The sequence below is a fragment of the Ananas comosus genome, linkage group 9 (genome assembly GCF_001540865.1).
Source record: "Ananas comosus cultivar F153 linkage group 9, ASM154086v1, whole genome shotgun sequence".
NCBI lineage: Eukaryota > Viridiplantae > Streptophyta > Magnoliopsida > Poales > Bromeliaceae > Ananas > Ananas comosus.
Window position 1 is genome coordinate 2,053,319 of NC_033629.1, and position 23,397 is coordinate 2,076,715.

The following is a 23,397-nucleotide window of genomic DNA, read 5'->3' on the forward strand; positions in this document are numbered from 1 at the left end:
ACGATATTTTTAAGAGTTTGAGTTTTGAATCAAAGTGATTTTACGGGATATCTAACATCGGAAGTGAATATTTACAATCAAAAATCACCTCACTTCTCTTCACTTTCGATGCAATAAATGCAACCATAATGACTTTAATGTTAAAAACTAATTTCTAATCCATTTTACATTCAACTAAAATATTTCTTTAGATCTGCGCTTCAGTAGTATTTTAGAGCAATTGCAGTTCAAAAAATTACTCAACACTTATTAACAAATTAAATATATAAGATCAGTTTTATGAATCTTCAAGAAATAGTTTATGGTTTATCATCATAGGAAAATTAGTAAAGGTGTAATTTTTAGGGGCCTAATTTGTCAAATGCATAATAGAAAAAAGCTCTTCATCTCTTCATTAGATCATATTATATTGAAAAATAATATATATTAAAGGCTAAATTACTGAAAACCTTCATGTAATAACTTGCTTTTTCACTTTCCCTTCCTGACATTTAAAAATCTACACTTTTTTTTCTTGTAAAATAAAAAATGTGCACTTCATTCCCTACCGTTAGGGTTCCATTATAAAATATTTTTTTATGCTGAAAATACCCCTTCGCCCTCTTCTTTGTTGCTTCGCCTCCCTCTGGCTCGCCGCCTCGCCGCCTCGCCTTCCTCCACTGCCTCACCCTCGCCCTCGCCCACATCCCCTTCGCCCTCCTCCTCCACCTCGCCTTCGCCCTCGTTGCCCTTGCCTACCTCTCCATCAACACCCATCTCGATTTCCTCTCTACTATCATCGAAATCAAGGGGGTGGCGAGGGTGCAGAAAGAGAAGGGGAGCAGATGGAGAAGGAAATCGAGAGAAATCGAGGCCGATTGAGGGGGAAATCGCGGCCGATCGAAGGGGCGGCTGAGGAAGATGAGGAAGAAGACGAAAATAGCGAGGGACAAAATGATCATTTTACACACCGTAATCTTCCTGTGAACATTTTTCATTTTACAATGGGACAAAATGTAGATTTTTAAATGTCAGGAAAGGAAAGTGAAAAAACGGATTATTATAGGAGGGGTTTCTATAATTTAGCCTATATTAAATCAATTCAAACATTGGACCAACATAAATAACTCTTGGAAATAATGCAAAAGCCAATCTTAATTAGCATTGTTCTTAGGATATGTTTATGTTAATGCACGTCAACTTACAATATTTTTATGTATAATAGCGCGTCGTGTTTACAACAAAACTATGAATAACATATGCAAAATAAATGGTTGGTGGACTTTTTGTTTTAATTTTTGTGGTAAACCATTTGTTTAGTACGGTTTTATAAATATGTTAAATATAATTTGTTCTAAAAGATAATATATTTATTTTTTGCTTTTTTTTTTGTTGGAAAAAGAAAAGGACATGAAAGGAAGGGAGAAAAAAAATTTGTGCTAAATTCAAAACAGTTGAACTTACATTTTCACTAAAACACGTAATTAATTATTAACATGTAACTCTTAAGTATAATAGTTTAATAATAGAATAAATATTAGTAATTCTTAATTTTTTTTTAATAGTACAACATTTTAAAACCAAAGCCCAATTAGATAGACACAATCCACGCTATCTAAAAATTTTATATATAAAAAGTTATAAAATTTAAAAATATATATATTACTAAAGCGCCAGGTAATAACCTTAATATCGGCTAAAAAGTAGGGTCATAACTCCATTTGTAAGAGGAAATATTCAAAAAATTTTGATCTTTTATATTTAAATTTTTTAATGCTATTAAATATATCTTATCAATTAAATTTTAATTTGGGTAAATTGCATGTTTGGTTCACAAACTCTAAGGCGGGTGGACACAATGGTCCTTAGACTTTATTTTTTTGTAATATATTTGACTCGAATTTTCAGATTTGCTACAATTAAATTTTAGAACCCAATTTAGTTAACTAAATATTATTATATCGCTAATATAGAAGTGATATAATAATATTATGATTGATAATGCGATATAATTAAGATGTTATCAGCATGTAGTGAGCAAAATTAGGATGTAGAAATTAACTAACTTAATTTTGAATATTCGAACAAAAAATTATAACAAATTAAAATTTGAGGACCAAAATACCACAATGGTTATAGTTTGAGGATCAAAATTACAATTTATCCTTCTAATTTTGAGACATTTATCACATGCACCCCGTTCAGGTTATAATAGTACAAAGTTCAGGGACCTGCGCGTAGTTTTTGCAACTCATAAATTAGCTCGGAACGCTTTCGGCGAGAAAGATACGCGAATCTTCTCCGCAGCGTCGATCTCGTCCGTCCAATAAGCAGCCGACGGACGAGATCCGTTCCCGCTCCCAGAAACTCTCATCAGAGTCTCGACCATTCGAGAACCTTCCCCGCTCTCTCCCCCCACCAACTATAATTTCCGCCTCTCATTTACGGGAGGCTCCAAAATCGCATCTCCATCTCCACCGCGTCGTCTTCGTCTTCGTCTTCTTCGTTGAGATCGTGTTCGGATCGGAGGATTAGAGTTAGGGTTAGGGTTAGGGTTAGGGTTGGGGTTAGGTTTTCGTCGCCGAGATGTTCGGGAGGGCGCCGAAGAAGAGCGACAACACGAGGTACTACGAGATCCTCGGCGTGTCGAAGAACGCGTCGCAGGACGACCTCAAGAAGGCCTATCGCAAAGCCGCGATCAAGAACCACCCCGACAAGGGCGGGGATCCGGAGAAGGTAAGCGATCTCTGATGCTGTTCCTCATCCAGGTTGCCCTACTTTTGCTTTTCTTTTTTTAGCTCATTGGATCTTCGATTAGGTTGTTGAATTGATCGAATTGCTGTTATTTTTTTAGATGTTTCTGGTAGAGAAAACGTTTTATCTTCGTGTGCCACTTTTGCAAGTATATGGGGATTTTAATTGCCTTGTTATCTCTCTATTCACGACGATTATAGTTCCGTCGAATGGAAATTGATTTACTTAAATTTACTAGTTATGGTTTCAAGTTAGTGGATTGGCTTGATTCTAATTTTTTTTAGCTATTCAAACCTAGGGGAATTGATTGAATTCATAGTCCTATTTTTTTTTGTGTTTGAATCTTGAAATTGTGGAGAAAGAAAAGAGATTTAACAATTTGAAGGCTCTGAACAACTTAGTTGAATTATCTTTTACCTGTTGATTGCAATGTTGGGGTGAAGGTTCAAGGAAGAGAATGTTGTAGAAAGGAGTGGCATAAGCTAATTGTGAATAAAAGGAATTAGAAGTATGTAGCTTGTTGGAAATTCTGCAGTTTAATTTGTTGATCAGTTGGCGTGGTCAGATTCATCAATCGGTGGGTTGTTTCTGTAGGGGGATCTGGCTACGAGGTCAATCGATTGTATGTCGGCCTAGAGTTGCTAAAAGCCTTTGATTTGTTATTTAGTTCAATTTCTTTAAAGCTTTTATGAATCCAGGGGCTGTGGAAATGTTGATGGAACTTCTCGAAGCTTAATGAGAAGAAGAAATCAAACTAGTTGGTGCAGAATGAGGGGTAGGAAGAAGTTATGAAAGAACGTAGAGGGATACAATGTCATTGAACATTCATTTTAAATACCGTATGGCTTAGTATTGTTATTTGTACTTGCCTTCTTACAAAATATGCAGCCAAATTCGACCTACAAATATTTAAGTTTCTCGATAAGTTCTTTTATTTCAACTGAACTTAGTTAAATGCATCTTAATCTGGTCAAGCGAATTACCTTTGAAGCTGAGTTTATGTATTGGAAGTGTCCGAGGAGGATTGAGAAGGATTTTTGTTCGAACTCTGGTTTTGCGGTTGGTTGTAAGTGCGTCATTTGTTAATGCACCACAACTAGTTCAGTTCTTTGATGCTGATGATGTGTGGGTTATTTGACGATGTTGTATGTCGGTTGACATAAATTGTCGAAGGATAGTTATAATTTGTCCTTTATTAAGTTGGAGCTGATTAGTAGGACCTGCTTGCTTTCAGTTCAAGGAGTTGGCGCAGGCTTATGAAGTCCTCAGTGACCCAGAGAAGCGCGAGATATATGATCAGTATGGCGAGGATGCCCTTAAGGAAGGAATGGGTGCAGGGGGAGGTGTGCACGACCCATTCGACATCTTCCAATCATTCTTTGGTGGAAGCTCCTTTGGAGGTATGCATCATATTTAAACATGATGATTAACCTTTTTCTCTGTAGTTCATCTTTTGCCATCAAGTTACTGATCTTTTCCGTTGTTACTGTGGCTACAAAGGTGGTGGAAGCAGCAGAGGCAGAAGGCAAAAGAGAGGAGAAGACGTGATCCACCCTCTTAAAGTTTCACTTGAGGAGCTGTACAATGGGACCACAAAGAAGTTCTCCCTTTCCCGAAATATCATTTGCTCCCAGTGCAATGGGTAAACACCCTACTTTCTACCATAGTCACAAGTTTGGCATTTGGAATGATTTTAGAAGGGTTGAAAATTCTGGTTTCGACTAATATTCAGTAAATTAATATCAGATGTTTTGTCAATGAAAACATAAATATATAAAGGAACAATATAACATTTGTTAATTTTCTTAAATTATTCCGAAAGGAACTTCAAAATATAATGAATCAGTCTGTTAAGAATGAAAATTCTTCCAATTTTTTAAACTAGTGGAACAATATTTAGCTAATCATTCTTTCTGTGATTTTGGTTGTTAATATTCACACGTTAACGCTAGCAGATAATTCATATAGTATTGGCTAACCGAACTCTTGTAAATTATTCACAAACTTCTCGAAGACCTGGGGATTGTTGTGACTATGCTTTCCATGAAATGGCCATTTTCTAACTTGTTATTGTTCTCTTAACTTTTGCGACATTGCACTTGGCAGAAAGGGTTCAAAATCTGGTGCTTCGATGGAGTGTGGTGCCTGCCAGGGCACAGGCATGAAGGTCTCGATCCGCCAGTTGGGGCCTAATATGATTCAACAGATGCAGCACCCATGCAATGAGTGCAAGGGCACGGGTGAGGCCATCGATGAGAATGACCGGTGTCCACAGTGCAATGGTGAGAAGGTTGTCCAGGAAAAGAAGGTATTGGACATCGTGGTTGAGAAGGGGATGCAGCATGGCCAGAAGATCACCTTCCCTGGAGAGGCAGATGAAGCGGTATGTTCGAGTTTTTTATGCATTGAAAATCCTGAATTTGGGCACGTGTGGCACGTTTGGAGCTTACAAATAAGTGCTGTTTGCTAGACTTGTGCGAAAAAGCACTTGTATCTTCTCTTTATTGAACAATTTTCTCCAACAGCTGTCTGCGGACGCAGAATTTTTAGATGGGGAGCTTTTGCTTTCGGAGCTCAAAAGCTCATTTTGGCTTCTTGCGCCACAAAAGCTCCAAAGTTTTAACCAAAGTTGTTGTTCCATACCTTTTTAACTTATTTTGTTTATTTGGTGCAGCCCGACACAATCACTGGAGACATTGTGTTAATACTCCAGCAGAAGGATCATCCCAAGTTCAAGAGAAAGGGCGATGATCTCTTTGTTGAGCACACATTGTCTCTCACCGAGGCTCTATGTGGGTTCCAGTTTGTTTTGACTCATTTGGACAATAGGCAGCTGCTTATCAAATCAAATCCTGGTGAAGTTGTCAAACCAGGTATGACTTCAGAACAAAAAAAAAAAAAAAGGGAGATATTTACATGTATGCATGTGCAGTATTGTCTTATCTATTTACATCTTTATGCAACTTATCTATTTACGTGCATCCATACACATGCATATATGAATAGATTTTCCCTTCAAAAAACTAATACAACACCAACTTGTTCCGACAACCAAGAGGGTCCTTTTGCCATCAAAACCACTTTTTTAGGGATGTATAATATAAAAATTCATCTTTTACAAAGGAAGTAGATGATTCTGTAGGATTACATATGTAAAAGCTGGAAAGGTTATAAATATGCCTCTTTGATTCTGTTCAACTTTGTGTATCTCTGACTTGTCGCTTGGCACCTTAATTCAGATCAATTCAAGGCGATAAACGACGAGGGCATGCCAGTCTACCAGAGGCCATTCATGAAGGGGAAGCTCTACATCCACTTCACTGTGGATTTCCCCGATTCCTTGACCCTCGACCAGTGCAGAGCCCTCGAGGCCGTGCTCCCGCCAAAGCCTGCGTCCGAGCTGACGGACATGGAGCTGGACGAGTGTGAGGAGACCACCTTGCACGACGTGAACATCGAGGAGGAGATGAGGAGGAAGCAGCAGTCTCAGGCTCAGGAGGCGTACGATGAGGACGACGACGCCTTTGGCGGGGCCCAGCGTGTACAATGCGCCCAACAGTAGTCGGGGGTAATCCCTTTTTTTTTCATTCCCCTCCTGTTTTCTGGGGTTGCAATGCTAGGTCGCTTGGTGTGGTGATTACAGCCAAAACTGACATTTATATTCCATTTTGAATGCAAAGAGTCTTGCATGTATTCTATTCTATCCGAGCTCTTTTGCTTGGACATTTATGTAGTATATATAGAATGGTCGTGCATGTAACCTTACTTTTTCCCTGTTATTGAGAATTCTGCAAGTGTTTAGTATCAAGAAAGGATGCGAGACGTTAGATTTTTATTTTTAGTTGCTTGTAATCTGGGAATCGCACTTTAATCAGGTTAAATCAAGAGGTAAATAGGTGTAAAAAAAGCTGTTTAAATTATATTTGCAGAAAAGTTCGTGAGGATATATTTTTTTCCTTTTTGTCTAGTATATTCCCTTCATAAAATTCCCTATGGATCTGGTCTTTCGAGCAGAACAAATTTCAATGTGGTGCTTCTCATTCAAATTATTTAACCTTCTTTTTTTTTTTTNAGAGAAAAAGGAAAGAGAAAAAGGTATAAGGGTATTTTGGTCAGTTTGCTGAAAAAGCGGACCGAATCTGCAAAAGCCAAAAAGATGGCCCGATTTTGCAAAAGCCCAAAATAAGTTGATTTTTTATGCAAATTGGCCTTAAAATCCGGACTAAAATTGTTTTATATTAAAATAAAGTTTTTAAAATTAAGAGGCGGGACGATGAATTGTATGACTTGTCAAATTGTCTTGTTGACAACTTGTTGGGCCCCTCTCAAACCGTGCGGCCCCACCGTGAATTATGACCGTTGCCCGCTTTTGCTTCTACTTGTGTTAATTATTGTCCACTACTCCGAGGATAAAATATTGCTTGCAACGTGTCTATATTTACAACTTATGCACCACCCTTAGAATTTAATCTGATAATAATTATTATAATAACTATGGTTTAGAAGATTTAATAGGATCATGTGTAAAAAAAAGAATTTACAAGTTTGAAAACCTGGTATCTGATATATTAAATTCAGATTTCAAACCCTTTTTATTTGAATTCGGGAATTGACATTCTCAAATCTAAGCTTGATATTATCAGAACAGGTACTTTATATCATGTCATGATTTAGATTTTTTTTCTTGTTATGAGATCATCAAACTTAAGACTAAGACTAAAAATATCAATTCCTGAGATTTTTTGGGTGTGGTGCACGGTACACCGGGCGCACGCTGAGTCTTTCATCCTCAGTCTCTCGGACGCGAAGACCTTATTCTCAAATTTAAAACCAGTATAGCCGTTGGCTAATAATCCTGATCGGTACTGGAGCTTCTTACATAGAAAAAGCAGCAAGCAGGAAAAGAGAGTTCAGAGAAAAATAACGTCTCTCTTTCCTCCAGAACTGCTTCTGTGGGAAGCTACGCTTCTCTTTCGAAAACTCTCTTTTAGCTTAAAAAAAAAAAAAAAAAATCAGGGATGAAGGAATTCAAATCAAGAATCCTGCGGTCGCTCAAATCGCTGCCATCGCCTTCTCCGAACTTCGCCATTCCTGCCTCCGCATCCCCCAAATCTTTCCTGCTCCATCCCTTTCAGCTCATAAAACAATTTCACAACGACTATGACGACGACGATAATAACAAGGAGAACAGTCTCCGAGCTGATGATCAAATGATCTTATCGGATCCCCAACCACCCGACGGAGAAGATGCAGAAGATGCGAGCACCACCAAACAAGCGCCGTCATTCCGGCGCCCGAATCCGCATTCCCCAACCCTCTTCGACCCGGCCCTTCTCGCCGCGTTCCGGCAGGCGGTGGCCGACTACGAGCGGAATCGGCCTACAGCCGAATCCGCAGAGTGCTGCCCTCCGGTGGGAAAACAATTCGTAACTTTATACACGACGAGCCTCCGAGGAATCCGGAAGACGTTCGAGGACTGCAACGCCGTCCGGATGCTTCTGGAGAATCTGAAGGTGGTTTTCCACGAGAGGGACGTGTCCATGGATTTGGGATACAAGGAAGAGATGTGGAGGCTTCTGGAGAGTAGTAATGTGCCCCCTCCGAGGTTGTTCATAGGGGGGAGGTACGTCGGCGGCGCCGACGAGGTCGTGGGGCTCCATGAGCAGGGGAAGCTGCTGCCGCTGCTGCGCCGCGCCCCGCGGAGGCGCGGGGCCGCGGCGTGCGAGGGGTGCGGCGCGATGAGGTTCGTGGTGTGCGCCGAGTGCGACGGTAGTCGTAAGCTCTACGACGAGGAGAGATCGGCCGCCGTTCGGTGCCCGAATTGCAATGAGAATGGTCTGGTCCCCTGCCCCTTGTGTAGCTAGCTAGTTCTTCTTTTGTTCTTCCCTTTTTTTTCTCTTTTGTAGATTAATTTCCTATGAAAATTGTTTAATTTTGATTAGTGTATACTCGTTGAGTTCTTTATAGCTGTATTTTTTGTGTGAGGAATGATAATAAACATTGCACAGGGAATTTATTTACTTGGGGCATTGGAGTAGGAAAATGAACTGTTTAGAGACGCACTTAAATTTTATTACAATGTAATCAAAAGTTTCATGTTAGAGCTATTTTAATCTTTATTTGTCAAGCGCGTGACTATTGCTTCTCTGAAAAGAGAAGCGATTACATGAACTAGACCAAATGTGCACGACAGCGCAGTAGAACTCAAATTGTCGCGGAAGGACCAAGATTTAGAATAAAGCAGAAGTTCTTAAACTCGACGAATCGAACTTCTATAACTCCGCCATTCAGGATTTCGCGCCTTCTTTTGCTATCGTGCATCGGTCAATTTATGTATTGCCAAATCCACACAATTTATAATCGTTTATCTCTTGTTCTAGAGGATTCGTGGTTCTTGTGTTCTTGGGCATTGTGGTCTTTTGTAGCCCGAGTAGTCGAGTTCTTGACTCATTTGATAGCTAGTTTTTCCGTCGCACAACTTACCGAACATTCCGTTGTTCAATAGTTTATTTAACTGTAGACTGTCAAACAAATGTTTTCGGCTGCATGAAATCTGCTCTAATCTTCAGTCTTCACAAATCATTGAATGCAAGAAGCCATGGCAGTTACCAACATTGCACTCAGGAGTCACTTCCACTTGAATTCGACAACATGGTAAGATGATCGCTGTTTTGCAAATGTTTATTTTGGTTTTAACTTTTCCTTTAATATCTCTCGCTTTCGTAATTTTTCATTTGGCGATGTATCGTCAAGAACATGATAGAGACGAGGTGACGAAACGGATGAAACAGTCAGGTGTTCAGCAACTGATATGTAAAACTTGGTTACCACAACCCAAGATTTACATACTTTTCTTTGCTTTATTGCAATCCTTCTTTATCTTTGTAAGATACGCTTCAGATATATGCTCGTATAACGCTGCCGTACAAAAATGTTGAGACTCGGTATAATATGACAGTAAAATGGTGTGCAATTACTGATGATTGTGTGACAACTAAACCATGTCGACTAAACTGGCGAATTGGGGAACAATCAACTGTTTGCATTTTGTCCTTGATGCTCTTCGTGTTGCTTGTTCATTAACTTTTTGTATTGACTTCGTAGAAGAGAATCTGAAACTACAAAATGGATGTTGGTGGCCGTCGTTCGGTCTAAGCTTTCTGAAGTGCTCGTCTACTCGAGAAGCAGCAGTCGGGCTTTTAGATGGGCTTTTGGATCTTGTGGCTTCAACAAGGAATAGTTGGGGCTTATAAATAAGCTCTACTGGGAAAGCACTTTTGAAAAAACTTCAGCTGGTACAAGCATGTCCACTAATGAGCATTTGATATTCTGTTAATATCTTTTAGTTTATGATCATACATGTGCATGAGCTTGGGACTCGAAAGCTTATGCAGGTTCTGCTACAAGCTGGATATTTATGATTCTCATTCATTTTAATTTTTTGCGAACTTGTAAAACACTGCAAATGTTCACATATATACCCAAAATTATCTACACATATCCTGGCCAAATCTGAATTTCCTCTGTCCTCTACAAAATTATCCTCTGTAAAAAACTCAAGGGTATATCTGTACAGGTAGATTTTATATAGTTATATGTGTAAATAGATGATTTTTCAGGTATATGTATATACTGAAAAACCCGGAGCAGAAAGATAAGAGCTCCAATGATACGACAAATCTCTGACAAATTCACGATGCAAAGACACGCTCAATTTGAGATTGTGATGCTCGTGTAATCGATGATTCAAATATGAGATATCCTCTATCCACTAGGCGTAACGCTTTTGACTTCTCTTTCATTAATTTCCATCATGTTGGTCCTGAATACTTGTTCATTTTTTGTTTCTTTCTTTTAGAAGATCCAACCAGAATTAAATTACTATTTGCCGCAGAGTGGTAGAGTAGGGACCGTTCTAGATTACAGGATCTCTCTAGTTTCTATTTTGGATTGAATCATGTGGTGTGCGTACAGGCCAAGTGCAACAGGTTTTACTTGCGCGAGATTACGATGTTGGTGCCCACACTTACAGTACCAATCCATGAATCTGAATATTGCAGATTTAGCATACTTATTTACATCCACAAAATACCTATTTTTGTCATGTGCATGGTTTTCGCATTCAGATATATATATATATGCGTCGTTTATTCTCACCGAGTAGGCCTGCGTTCGAAGTACAAACAGCAGCAATAGTGGTGATGGCGATTGGCGGCTTTCATGGCGGCCAATTCCGCATTTAAAGGGGGGTCAGATGCTCCATCTCTCTCCCTTATCTTCTAGCTAGTAAGAGTATATAAGATTTAATACATAACAATTCAATTCAAAGACAATTTTAATTATTTCAGTGGTTTTGCTACTTGAATTGGTGATACTTTTTTGCATGAAAGTAAAGTCACATTGTTACATATATAATTACTTAGACAGGTGAAAATGCTTACATAAAGGAATTAAAGATCTATATCAAAATTTACTGATCCATTTCTTCTGATAAGGAATTTTATACCAAGGTAATGTATAATTCTCCCTTGTTCTCTGAAGGTCACATTGATCAGACCTAGTAATTAATGTGCTTGTTAGGAAATACTTCATATTATATAAACTCTTTCTTTCTTTTTTCCATCTATTTTGGCTAAGAAATTGTCAAGTTCGCGGAACAGTATCTGCTTTTGTACATATTGCAATCATCGAATCCAACGTAGTTTTCATTGAATGGCTCTCTCTCACTGTAGGCTGACAATCTTCTTGCCAGCGCACATGGCGTCTAGCTGTCACATTTGATCGTTAGTTATCCTCAAAACTTGCATTTTACCCAATTTGCTGAGAATTGGAAGTGCATTATGCGGGACCAAGTTATTCGGTAATTACATGTGTTCAGTATGAAGATTTTCTTTCGAAATTGCAGATTAGGATCTTGACAATATACAGTCATTTTAAGGTCCTCTCAATCTTGATTCATTTAACATGACTTAGAATATGCAGTTGTAGACATCTTTTCGTACTTTCCATCAACCGATCGAATATAAACATATGTTACTTCAGTAAGCTAAGAACTTGCGAAACATAATCCTCATGTATTTCCTATCAAATCGATCTCCTCGGAAATATTGCATCAGAGCTAATTCTAAACTCCTGTCATTTTGTGAGGTCTTGTGTTACATTAATTATATTGCAATTGGTTAAATCTCCACCTCTTATCTCGCCTATCAATTCCATGTGCCAATTATATCAATTATTCCTGCGAGCGGAGATGTTAAATATATTGTCGGGCCATTTTCTATTACATTTATCTTTTGAGAAATAGTATTGGATCCGATGTTCATGCGTCCACAATATGCATGCCCATAAATTTATACAACATTTTCCTGAATTGAGCTACGATACGATACGATACGATACGATACGATGTATTAATAGTAGATGAATAACATTTATTGTCAACTTTTTATCTGTTGAATCCATAACAGTACCACCACCAAATATAAATCCGATGCGTCCGAGGGATAAAAAGTAGATAATAAATACTATTCTTCTACTATCAATTGTATTCCCTTTTTTATCAAACAAATTCCGAGTAGCAACTAAGGACAGGAAAATGAGGTACATGTGTAACGCCCCTAATAGTCCTACATCGGATGTGATACTGATTTCGATCAGTTTATATGAGGCCTATATATTAGTAATAATAACTAGGCTTAAGTATTTTGGGCCGGTGGTTTGGGTCCAACGAGTTATTATTGCTAGCGGGTCGGGTTGTTGCAATTGATATCAGAGCCGAATACCAGCCGGAAGTTTGAGAACTAAGCATACACCAACGGGTTTGATGGGAGCCACCTCTTGAACCCGTAGGAGCCATCTCTAGAATCTTACATCGCCTGGTAATAGTCATGATCTGTCTGTCAGTGATCTGGTTTGGACCCGACGAGGACGTCAGTTTGTAACGCCCCCAATAGTTCCACATCGGATGGGATACTGATTTGCCCAACGAGTTATTATTGCTAGCGGGTCCGGTCGTTGCAACATGTTAGCTAGGCATGAAAAAATGAGCATTATCTATTCCAGCTAGACTCAATTAAGTTTGCTGTTTAAAGTTAATCTGTGTTGCTGGTCCCTTTCCTTCACCTACAAATCCAAAAACTAACCAACACCTGATGGGCCAAATGGAGAGTTAATGGCTTGTGGAAAGGACAAGTTAGCAAGAACCTGAGGCTGAGGTTGAGGCCATGTTTGGTACGGGGACTCCGAACGGGGCTTCCCGGAGTTTCTACAAAAGTACTATTTGGATTCAGCTATTCAGAAACATGATCGCGATACGTCTGTTACGGTCGTAGTACTGATTGATGAAATGCTATATATCTAACTATATATCAATATATAAACCGGTAAATTTGATGCTCATGATTTCACTTGCAGTGTCCGCTAAAGCAGAAGCTTCAAACTTTTTACTTGTTTGTTTTTTTTTTGAGTAGATAGAAGGTAAATTACAAATAAGTCAATTTTCTTTGCCATGTTATATCTATCTACTTATCCGAGCTATTCCATGAAAACGATGTTACTCTCTTCATTGTGAAAGAGGTCCCCCCCTCCCAACAAAAAAAAAGATATCAATATATAAACCGGTAAATTTGATGCTCATGATTTCACTTGCAGTGTCCGCTAAAGCAGAAGCTTCAAACTTTTTACTTGTTTGTTTTTTNGGGGGGGGGGGGGGGGGGGGGGGACCTCGAGTGACAGGTGATGCATCCCCCGGGGAAAGTGGTGATTTAATTTGTGCGCGCGCATGTGGGTGTTTCATTGTTGATTGCTATAGTTAGTGACATTTTTTCGCCAGTACTACAAATTGTTATTATTTGAGTCTACTCGTAAATTTTTTAGTACATTTTTATATATGCTGTTTCTTATTCATCTTCTTTGGCGAATTAATTGAATTATAAAACATTACTCTTGCGGATTGTCGCAATCATTAAATTAAAATCCTCTACATCACCACTTGTAAAATGTTAATTATAGGATGTGTAAGTGAGTTTAGTGTTATACTTGTAAAAAGTCAGTTGGAGGTTATACGAAGTGGTACATACATTTCAGAACATAAATATTCAGATGAATTCATGTGGAGCTAATACCAAGTGGGCTAGCTTTAGTTTTCGTGCTAAAACATTTGATACATGAATATGTAAGTGCAGTGTGTAACAATATACAATAATACAAAGGCACTAACTTTGCTTTAATTTCTCTCGATATATTATTTGGCCTCTATGTCGAATTAAGAAAGAATCAAGGATAAATGACAAACTCAAGTTGTAAGCTCTATAATTAATTTGCAGTGATGCTTACAATTACGGCGTAAACAATGCTTGGACTTGAAGATCTACTACAATTATTAGATGCAAATGATTCCAAGTTTTTGTGAGGAGTGATTTACTTAACTCTACAACAACTTTTTTTTGTTTGTTTTTTTTTTTTTAGTTGGCCAGCTAGTGAGTATCAACCGTTTTCTTCAAATGCTAAAAAAAAAATTATATTTTTATATTTAAAACTCACCATCATGTTTTGACATTTTAACAGGTTCAAGACGTGGACTTAATTAAACGAGACAAAATTAAATAACGCTAAGAGTCAGGCGAGACTCAAACTTTGGATCTCCTGCTCTGATATCATTTAAAAAAATCAGAAATAACTGTTATTCTCCAATAGTTTAAGCTGATAAAAAATGGTGTTATATATTTTTATTTTATATTTAATAGACTAGTATTTCTTGCAAGAGTTAGCAAGCTTATCAATAATATGAGTAATTGCTGTATAGGATAAGTTGAAATCTATGAGAATCATGACTCTCTCAGGAACTTGGTAAATCGAAAGTACTTGCATGCATATATTTGGCCATGAAGAATAAAATAAAATAAAACAATATAATCGAGTTTAAGTCCTGAATCTCCTGTTCTTTCCTGTAGCTTTGATACCAATAAATAGATCTAACATTTCTATCAGATGAGGGACCTTTTTTTTTTTTTTAAACTTAGTCTAAACTAGAAACCATTAAAAAAAGTTCACTTCTTTATTAATTAAATTAACCATTCATTACTGTTGCCATGTTGTGGACACACATTGGCCCGTTCAAGATCAACCCAATCCACGTGAGATGTAGATAAGAAATTATCCTAATTACTTATAAGGATTATATATTTTTGATTGGTGAAGAAATGTATTATCCTTGTGAATATATTAATAAATGTTTAAATCCTAATGTCTATATGAGAATCAGGATATTTTAAAAGAGATTCTGATAGGATACTCCATTTGATTTTTTAAATTCCTCTTTCTATTTTGCTTCTCTAGGTTCTATATGGAATTTCCACCTATATTTAGGGGTTTTGGAAGGTGAATAATTATGGGAGGCTCTAGTAGTCTCCTACGACAATCTAGCGGAGAGACTTTGACACGACATATGATCAAAGATTCAGAAGACAGTAAAACGAGTGCAACGATCTGGACCCGCAGAGTTACACGTTCTTTCGGTGGAACTGTTGCAAGTATAATGAATTTACGACATTTTATTTATACGCTTAGAGTTATAATAATAATTCTAACATGGTAAAGAAACTAAGAAAAAAATAAATCCCAAGGCATATATTTCAAATGTTGTAAATATCTCAAATGAAATACATTTTCCAATCTACTGATTTAAATAATTCTAATCTAATTAATAAAAAAAGACTACAAATTCGGATCGAATTAGAATTCATGATCAGTGAGTCGACTAGGATATGCAAATGATCGTAATATACCAGTTTAAAGAGGAAAGTGAAAAAAACATCAATTACCAAACCATTTGGAAAACAATTGTTCATTAGCCTTTCTCTAATTTGAAAAACCCTTAATAAGGAACTCTTCGTCACCTTTGTAAATATCATTGTAATATTTGCATGTGATTTTACTTCTCTTTCCGAAATGAGTTTTAGGTTTTCACACTACAACAGAATTAGATTATAGGAACACATGTTTGGAACACTTTTGAGTAAGTGTCCCATTTATGCTAAAACTTAAAAAAACATCTACTTATGCCTAAATATAAAGCTCAATCCAACCAAAAATAAAAGATTACTTTACTCAACCCACGACACCCAGTCCATTTGACCCGATTACAAACAGAAAAGAAAAAAAAAAAGAAAAATCAATTACCATCTTTTCTTCTCTCTTCACTCAATCTACTGAAATTCTAGACGAAGAACCTTTCCTGTCATCCTCCTCCGCCACGCAGCCAACGAGATAGAGTTTCGGTGGTTGCTAAATGCTTAAATAAGTGTTGGTAAATTAGCAGCACTCTTTTAGGTTATAGCGACACTCTTTAACTGTCACTATATACCAACACTTTTTAAAAGTGTCGGTAATTTTAGCTAGCAGCACTTTTTTAACATGTACCTACATTTAAAAGTGTCGCTATAGACCGCTTTTGTTGTAGTGTCATGAGAGTTCCAAAAATGGTTGAGGAACCTCACATGGCTTAGCTTTAGTCCTACATTTGCCCACATGAGAGTCCCCCATCTTGGATATCTTGTGCTTCTCATTTGTCACACTTGGTTTGGATTTATTCAGGTGATAGAGCAAACTTTACATCCATGCACGCACATGTTGTGGCACTGCAAGGTGCAATACCAAAATTTTGATTTGCTCTTTTAATTTCTTAATTTTTGTAATGAGCTAGATTTGTAACTACTCACTAACTTAATCATTTATTAAGATTCTATTGTATTTATTATTACAGATCGAATATAATTCGATAGTGCTGTAGTAATTAACTTAATCAAAGAAACTTTCTATTGCTAGTACTGAAAAGATTATTACTTTGCATATATATATATATATATATATATAGTTGGACTGGGCTACTATTAGTAGCAAAATCTCATTGTTGCTACCAGTTTTTTAACCTTTGGATCAACTCTTTTCATCATTTCTAACCATTGGATTAAATACTATAACCCAGTGGGGACTACTCAACCCTAGGGGGACCACTCAACTCTAACTGACTAATATCATCCTAGCCCTACAATTTTTCATCCAAGGATTAAAAACTTGATAGCAAAAAGAGAATTTTACTATTAATAGTATTCCAGTCTAATTTTATATATATATATATATATAGGCTGGAATACTGATGCTATTAGTTTTTTAGTCCTTGGATTGAGAAATGTGCGGTTAGGATGATGTGGGCCCCCAAGGGTTGAGTGGGTGGTTGGTTGAATAGTATAATTTAACGGGTAAAAATAATCAAAGGGATTAATCTAACGGCAGAAAACTTGATAGCACTAAGTGCTTGATGCTATTAATAGCAGAGTATATATATATAAAATAAAAAGAGTTATTTGAGGGCCTCTTATTCCATGAGTATGTAGATTATTTGTAAATTGTATTTGATGTAATACTAGGAGATCCACCTAAGCAGTGTACATGCATTAACATTTCCTTGGTTATCTGCAAGTTTTTTTTATATTTTCTTTATTTTATGTAGTATCATTTATGCTTTAGGTGCATTGTTAAAAATATGAGTGATTCTCCTATACACCACTTTAATCCTGTCTATTAATTTACTATGGTGAACGGCTATGATTTAGCCAGGCAAAACTGGTGACCTGCTATATATTTGTTTCTCGGTAGCGGTTAATAGTATTGGAGGCCTCCGTTTGGTTGGGGGTTAAGGGGTGGAATAACCCCTTAACCCCCATTTTATCTCCAAATACTTCTAAAAATTGGTAGGGTTAGCTAACCCTACTTCAAATGGGTTATTCCGGGTTAGCTAACCTCACCTAACCCCACCAAACCCCAACCAAACATTATTTTCTATTCATAATAACTCATTATCCTTCTTATCCCACCTATTCCAACCAAACACTATTTTTCACTATCCTGGACTAACTCCAACCCCCAACCAAATACAAAAATACTCTAACCTCACCTTAATCCTAAACTTAGTTCTATTCCTGGAATAATTAGTTTTTTCTTAACCCGAACCAAACGGTAGCTTAATTCACTTTATGCTATACCTGTGAGAGCAATTTTGGACTTTTGCCATTTATGAGATTGAGTCTAGCATTACTATTGGCGACGCCTCGTACATGAAAGTTTCCAATGACCCCTTCAACTATAAGCAACTAAGAAAGAGCACCCTCAACTTTCAAATTCTTTTGGAACGAGCCCTTACTTTTAATTTTAAACAAAGTAGTTTTGTTAAAAAAGAGATTTTATTGAATTTATAAAATTTTTTTATCAAATTTAATAATTTTAAGAAAAATGAATTAGAATAATTGACAATTAATGGAGCTATTAAATTTAATAAAATTTTAACTAATATAACAAGAATAATTCAAATCTAAAAAATCAAACTAATAGAGCTAATAGAGCCATCGAGATTCAAATTAGATCCAAATTTAAAATTTAAATTTGATTAATATTTTTGAACTTTAATGTTGTTTCAATATTGAATTAACAATTTGAATTTTATTTTCAAAGATAGAAAATTTTTATTTAAATAAAAATAAAAGTTGGGTTTATAAGCACAGTGTAATTTAAACTCAAATTTAAAATAGATTAATATTTTTGAACTTTTATGTTACTTTAATATTGAATTAACAATTTAAATTTAAAATTTGTTACTCATTTAAAATTTAATTTATACTATAATAAATATAAATTTAAAACTCAAGTTAAATTTTAGTTTCGGGGTTAGTTACTTATAAAATTAGCTACTATCTAATTTGGTAAGTAACAAAATTAAATAAGGAGACAAAGTATTGGAAACTATTAATTTGGTATTTGATTAACATTTATTTTCCAACATTGTCCTTATAATTGATTTTAATTGGTAACCTGTTGAGTAGGTTACTAATGTTTAAAAGTCAATTATATCCTCAAAAAATAAACGGTTAGATTTAAATAAGTCGGTGTATCGAAGCATTTCTCTAAAGATATAACCCTTACCGGTCCCACGTATCCGAAAATTAACAACCATTTAATCTTGAGAAAACAATCATTAATATCCATCTAATCACTATTCTTAGCTCTTCATTGACAAACTTGGGATTTGCGATCCCAAATAAGATCGGCTTAAAATCATGGAAACCAAGGGTTGTTGTGGGTTTTCATAATCCTACTGTGCAAACATATATGGGATGTGCATTTGAAATGAATGCTCTTACTACATATATCGCAATCAATGTAGAAAGAGATCAAGCTAGTCATCTGTTCCCTTACCCAAGTAAAAGTATTTCTATTTTGACTATATTTATGTAGATAATAAGTAAAAACACCTATTTTACGTCCTAACTGTTCATCTTTCTTTGTTTTTTCATTGTTGCATGAGACAATGGTACGTAGCAACATGAAATTTTCCTGTACGCAGCTTGGCTTTTTTCCTCCTTTCATTCATGGTCATACCTTATATAATGAATTTCATTTCTTTTCATCGGATCCAGGTCAGGACTAAAGGTCTTGAGCGAGCGATAAATTTTATACTTAACAACAAAACTAGAATAGTAGAGGATCATGCATGTAGTAAGGGGCTGTGTGATCAATAATGGATTTACTAGTATTGTTTTATCATGATGGGCACAATACATAGTGATTTTAGTTCCTTAAAGTTAGGTATACATCCTATCGAAAGATCCAAACTGTCCAATTGAAATGACATTACATCGTGGAGGCATGCTGAATCACTGACCAAATTTTGTACCACTTTAGGCACACATGAGCTAAAGAAAAAAAAAAAAAGAAAGAAAGAAAGAAAGAAATTAGGAAAAAAGGGCACGATTGTTGTCACCATCATTCCTTTTGCAAACAATTTAAATATTATTATTGCTGGAACTCTTTCATTACTCAGGAGATAGAAGGAGGTATCACATCAATTTTTCTCGTAAAGAAGGAAAAGTTTCTAATTACTTATTTGATCCCATAAGTTTGACCTGACGTTCGATTACATGGATCTTTATATTTTCAGTTATAATTACGTAATATCTGTGAAATATGACCCGATTGAAACAAAACTATGATTCCAAAATCCAGATCAAACCTCATCATTTGAGTTGAAATTAGTGAAACTTCAAAGACTAAATTTATACACTTTTTATTTGAGTGAGAGAAAAGTAGATAAACTTAGCTGAAAATGTGAAGTAATTAAACTTCAAATTTGAAATCTTGAGTACCGACCGTGCATCAATATCTTTGCTACTTGCACCGGGGATGGTCGATCTCTAAATTTATATGTTTAACCTAACACTTGAGACACATATCAGTTAACATCTAGCAATTATTGATAGCTGAACTGAGGCTCTTCATTAGTTGAATGAGGTGCATATGCAAGTGCATGATGCATATATTTCAATGATCCTGTAGAATTTAATTCAAGTTTAGAACAAGAAGTAAAGTTTGAAGAAGGTTGATCAATTTATATGTATATATATAGAATTGACAATTTTAATAGTCAATGTGATGTGCTTGTAAATTTAACAGTATAAAACAATATAAATCTGATAAAATTTTTATAATTTTTTTTTTCATTATTTAGAGTAAGACCGGTACCTCTGATCTTAAATTTAAGTCTTTTACCATCATATTTTATGAGATTTTTATTTTCAGCCGTTCATTTTTAGATTACTCATTTGATAGATAAATGATATCAAAAAATTATAAAATTTATTTCCAACAGTATAGATCAAGTCTAATAAAATCGATCATCAATTCGAAAGCTACATCATCGAAACAACTTGACAGCACGGAGGCCTCCGTGCTACTGATAATATAGCAACCAGACTTGATATATATAAATATTATACTACACTATTGATTGACCTAGAAATGACCTAAGGTGTACTGGATGTATATTTTGATATTCTTTATTGATGGGGTTAAACATATACTAGCTAATTTGGACAATTAGAAAACAAACATTAATGCCTTTGAGTCAAGAGTACTGGACTTGTTTTTCTAAACTGATCATCTTTAATAGGTCAAAAATAATTTAATAAGCTGAAGTGATGAATATTGCACACAGTAATTCAGCTTATGGCTGAAATCCACTTAAGTGACTAGTCTTGCAATGTACACTTATTAGATATATCAGGAATTTTTGAACTGCAAATTAATTAAAGTTAGAAAATCCTGATCTATTTTGGTCAATCCATTAAATTAAGATGATGCATGTCTAATCATATTGAGATTATTTCTAGTTTCACTATGCTCTTTATTTTGTTGATTTAGTGCAGGGGATTAGAGAGTACTAGTGTATATTTTGAGGCTAAAGTTTTGTGAGAAAGTCATATTTTGTATACCACTTTAATTATACTGAAAGTTTTTATCCGTCTTCATCCGTGAACGTAAGTCAGTAGCTAAACTATGTAAATATATATTAATTTGTGTAATTTTTTTCTTCTCTCTTTCTCGATTCATTTTTTGTACTTTTTACGCCCAACAAATTAGATTTTTTCCATTTTTGTCAATGATGCTAGCTAGTATAAAAGCAGCGTATATATAGAGGCAATAATTTTTGTCCGGTAAATGCAATTTCTTTGATAAATGTTGTGAAAGAAGAGAGAAACTGATCAACTAATTAACGAGGAATTAAATTAAAAGAAATTAAGGAGCGAGTGATTACTGTATGCGAAACTTATCTTTTTAAGGCCTTTTATCACCAGATCGGTGGGTTCACTCATCCCTGTTCAAAGATCAATGAAACACCTGAAATGTAAGTTAATTTCACTTGATAATCTTCCGACAAATTATATTCAGAACGTGGCCACTTTGATTCATTAATTTCAGTGCCATTTATATGTATAAAACCAAGATCTAAAATTGTGGCCATGAAACAAGTACGACTTACTGAAAGATTAGGTCAAAAGCTGAAGAAATTGGACTATATATGCAGTGAAATTATTTGATTTTATGATGCTTTGCCTCCCTAGAGGGTCACTCAGTCTAGAACTATTCTAGTTCTAGACTCGCTCAAACCTGTTAATCTCTTAAGCTTCGCCAACGTCCAAAATGTTATAGCCGAGTTAAGAGATTTAACCGGCTTACTATACCTTATATACAGAACTATCCAAAATCTTGAGGGTGTCACCCCTTAAGCCCTGATGTACTCGTCAAGCTTAACTGCACTTGCAAAGATTAGGCGATGTAAGACTTGTTTCGTTAGCTTCAGCTGACCTTATGGGAAGCCATTACACCTACAATGATTGTTGACGGAGAAGACGCGCTTTGCCCACCGTATAACTCCAACTCAGTCGAGACTCATCTCACACTTCCGACTGATGATTGGCTATGATACAAACTATGATGCCCCGCTTCCTAGAAGGGTCATCCATTCTAGAGACCTATTCTAGTCCTAGGCTCAGTCAACTTCTTTAATCTCTTTGGTCTAACCATTGCACAAAATACTATAGTCATATTAACAAGTTTAGTTTTGCTATATCTTATATATAGGATTATTCCAAATCCTGAGGGTGTCACATTTTATTACAAAACTAAATGAATGAAAACAAAAATTTAAAGTTATAACTGTGCCTTCATTACACTAAATTTTTACACTATTTGAATGGAGAGAAAAGAAAAGAAAAGAAAAAAGTCAGGAGAGAAAACTATTTTTCTCATTTGCTTTGAAATATTAGGAGAGAGAGGAGAAGAGAAATAGCTACAGTAAACGTATCCTTCCAAAACACTGTCAATTTCTTTTCTCTCAAAAAATGAAGAGAAATTAAGTGAGAAACTTTTTTCCCCCTCCCTTCATTCAAACACTAGAAGAGAAATTTTTTTATATTTTTTTAATTCTTTCTTCTTTGCTCTCCTACTCTCTTTGCCAAACGAAGCATAAGAGTGTTTTTATTATACATATTGTATTACCAAATTCTCCATTACAATTGAAATGTTATAATAGTCCCTACTCTCATACTTAAAGCAACAGGTAACGTTAAGCATGGTTAAAGTGGTTTGAATTGCCTAATTAACCTTATAATCCTTCTCTTAAACAACACATATTATCCATTAATTTCAGTTGCTGCCACATGGAAACAGTGGAAAAATCTGTTTTCTTATTCAGAAATCTTTTGAACTTTGATCTTTCCGCTGTCAAGCTTGATGGAAGAGCTCATAGGAGAGTATATTTCACAAAGAAGTTCATACATTATGGACTCTTCGTTCCTTGCTTTGCATTGTTACTTCTCTTCATTTTCTCTCAATTAAAGAAAATTCAAGTGTTATTCATAAGCTTAATTAAGTTCTATGTAAGTTGGATGGTGAAGATCCATGCCGAATTCAGAGAGAAAAAAAAAAAAGAGACTCTTGTTGAAATTCTATCACATGCATCTATTAACAAAGTGTACATAATTGTTGCAAAACTTGAATTATAACGGAGCTTCGACCAACAAAATATAAAGTACGGTAGATATAGAAAGTAGAAATACTCCCAAAATTCAGTGTATGTAGTTAAAATGTAGCTGTCCGAAGTAAGATGCACATCTAATGAACTAGTAAATGAATTTGAAAAGCTATTTTTGGCTCTTGCGGTTTAAAAGAACTGCACTAATTTTGAAGAACTACATATATANCTGTTAGCTAGTTCGACTTTTTCTCCCAAAAAGAAAAGTTAATCACTTTACATTTGGATTCCCATTAAATGAG

General features: G+C 35.8%; 2 protein-coding genes across 2 annotated transcripts; both read left to right on the plus strand.

Moving 5' to 3' along the window:
- Nucleotides 2,272-6,574, plus strand: LOC109715552 (dnaJ protein homolog 2-like). The gene is made up of 6 exons (XM_020240634.1): nucleotides 2,272-2,715; nucleotides 3,968-4,133; nucleotides 4,234-4,375; nucleotides 4,840-5,116; nucleotides 5,408-5,606; nucleotides 5,973-6,574. Exons 1-6 carry the CDS (start codon nucleotides 2,566-2,568, stop codon nucleotides 6,293-6,295), a joined length of 1,257 nt encoding a protein of 418 aa, XP_020096223.1. The 5' UTR covers nucleotides 2,272-2,565; the 3' UTR covers nucleotides 6,296-6,574.
- LOC109715799 (uncharacterized protein At5g39865-like) lies at nucleotides 7,558-8,784 on the plus strand. Its single transcript, XM_020240972.1, has one exon. The coding sequence runs from the start codon at nucleotides 7,752-7,754 to the stop codon at nucleotides 8,595-8,597; it is 846 nt and encodes a 281-aa protein (XP_020096561.1). The 5' UTR covers nucleotides 7,558-7,751; the 3' UTR covers nucleotides 8,598-8,784.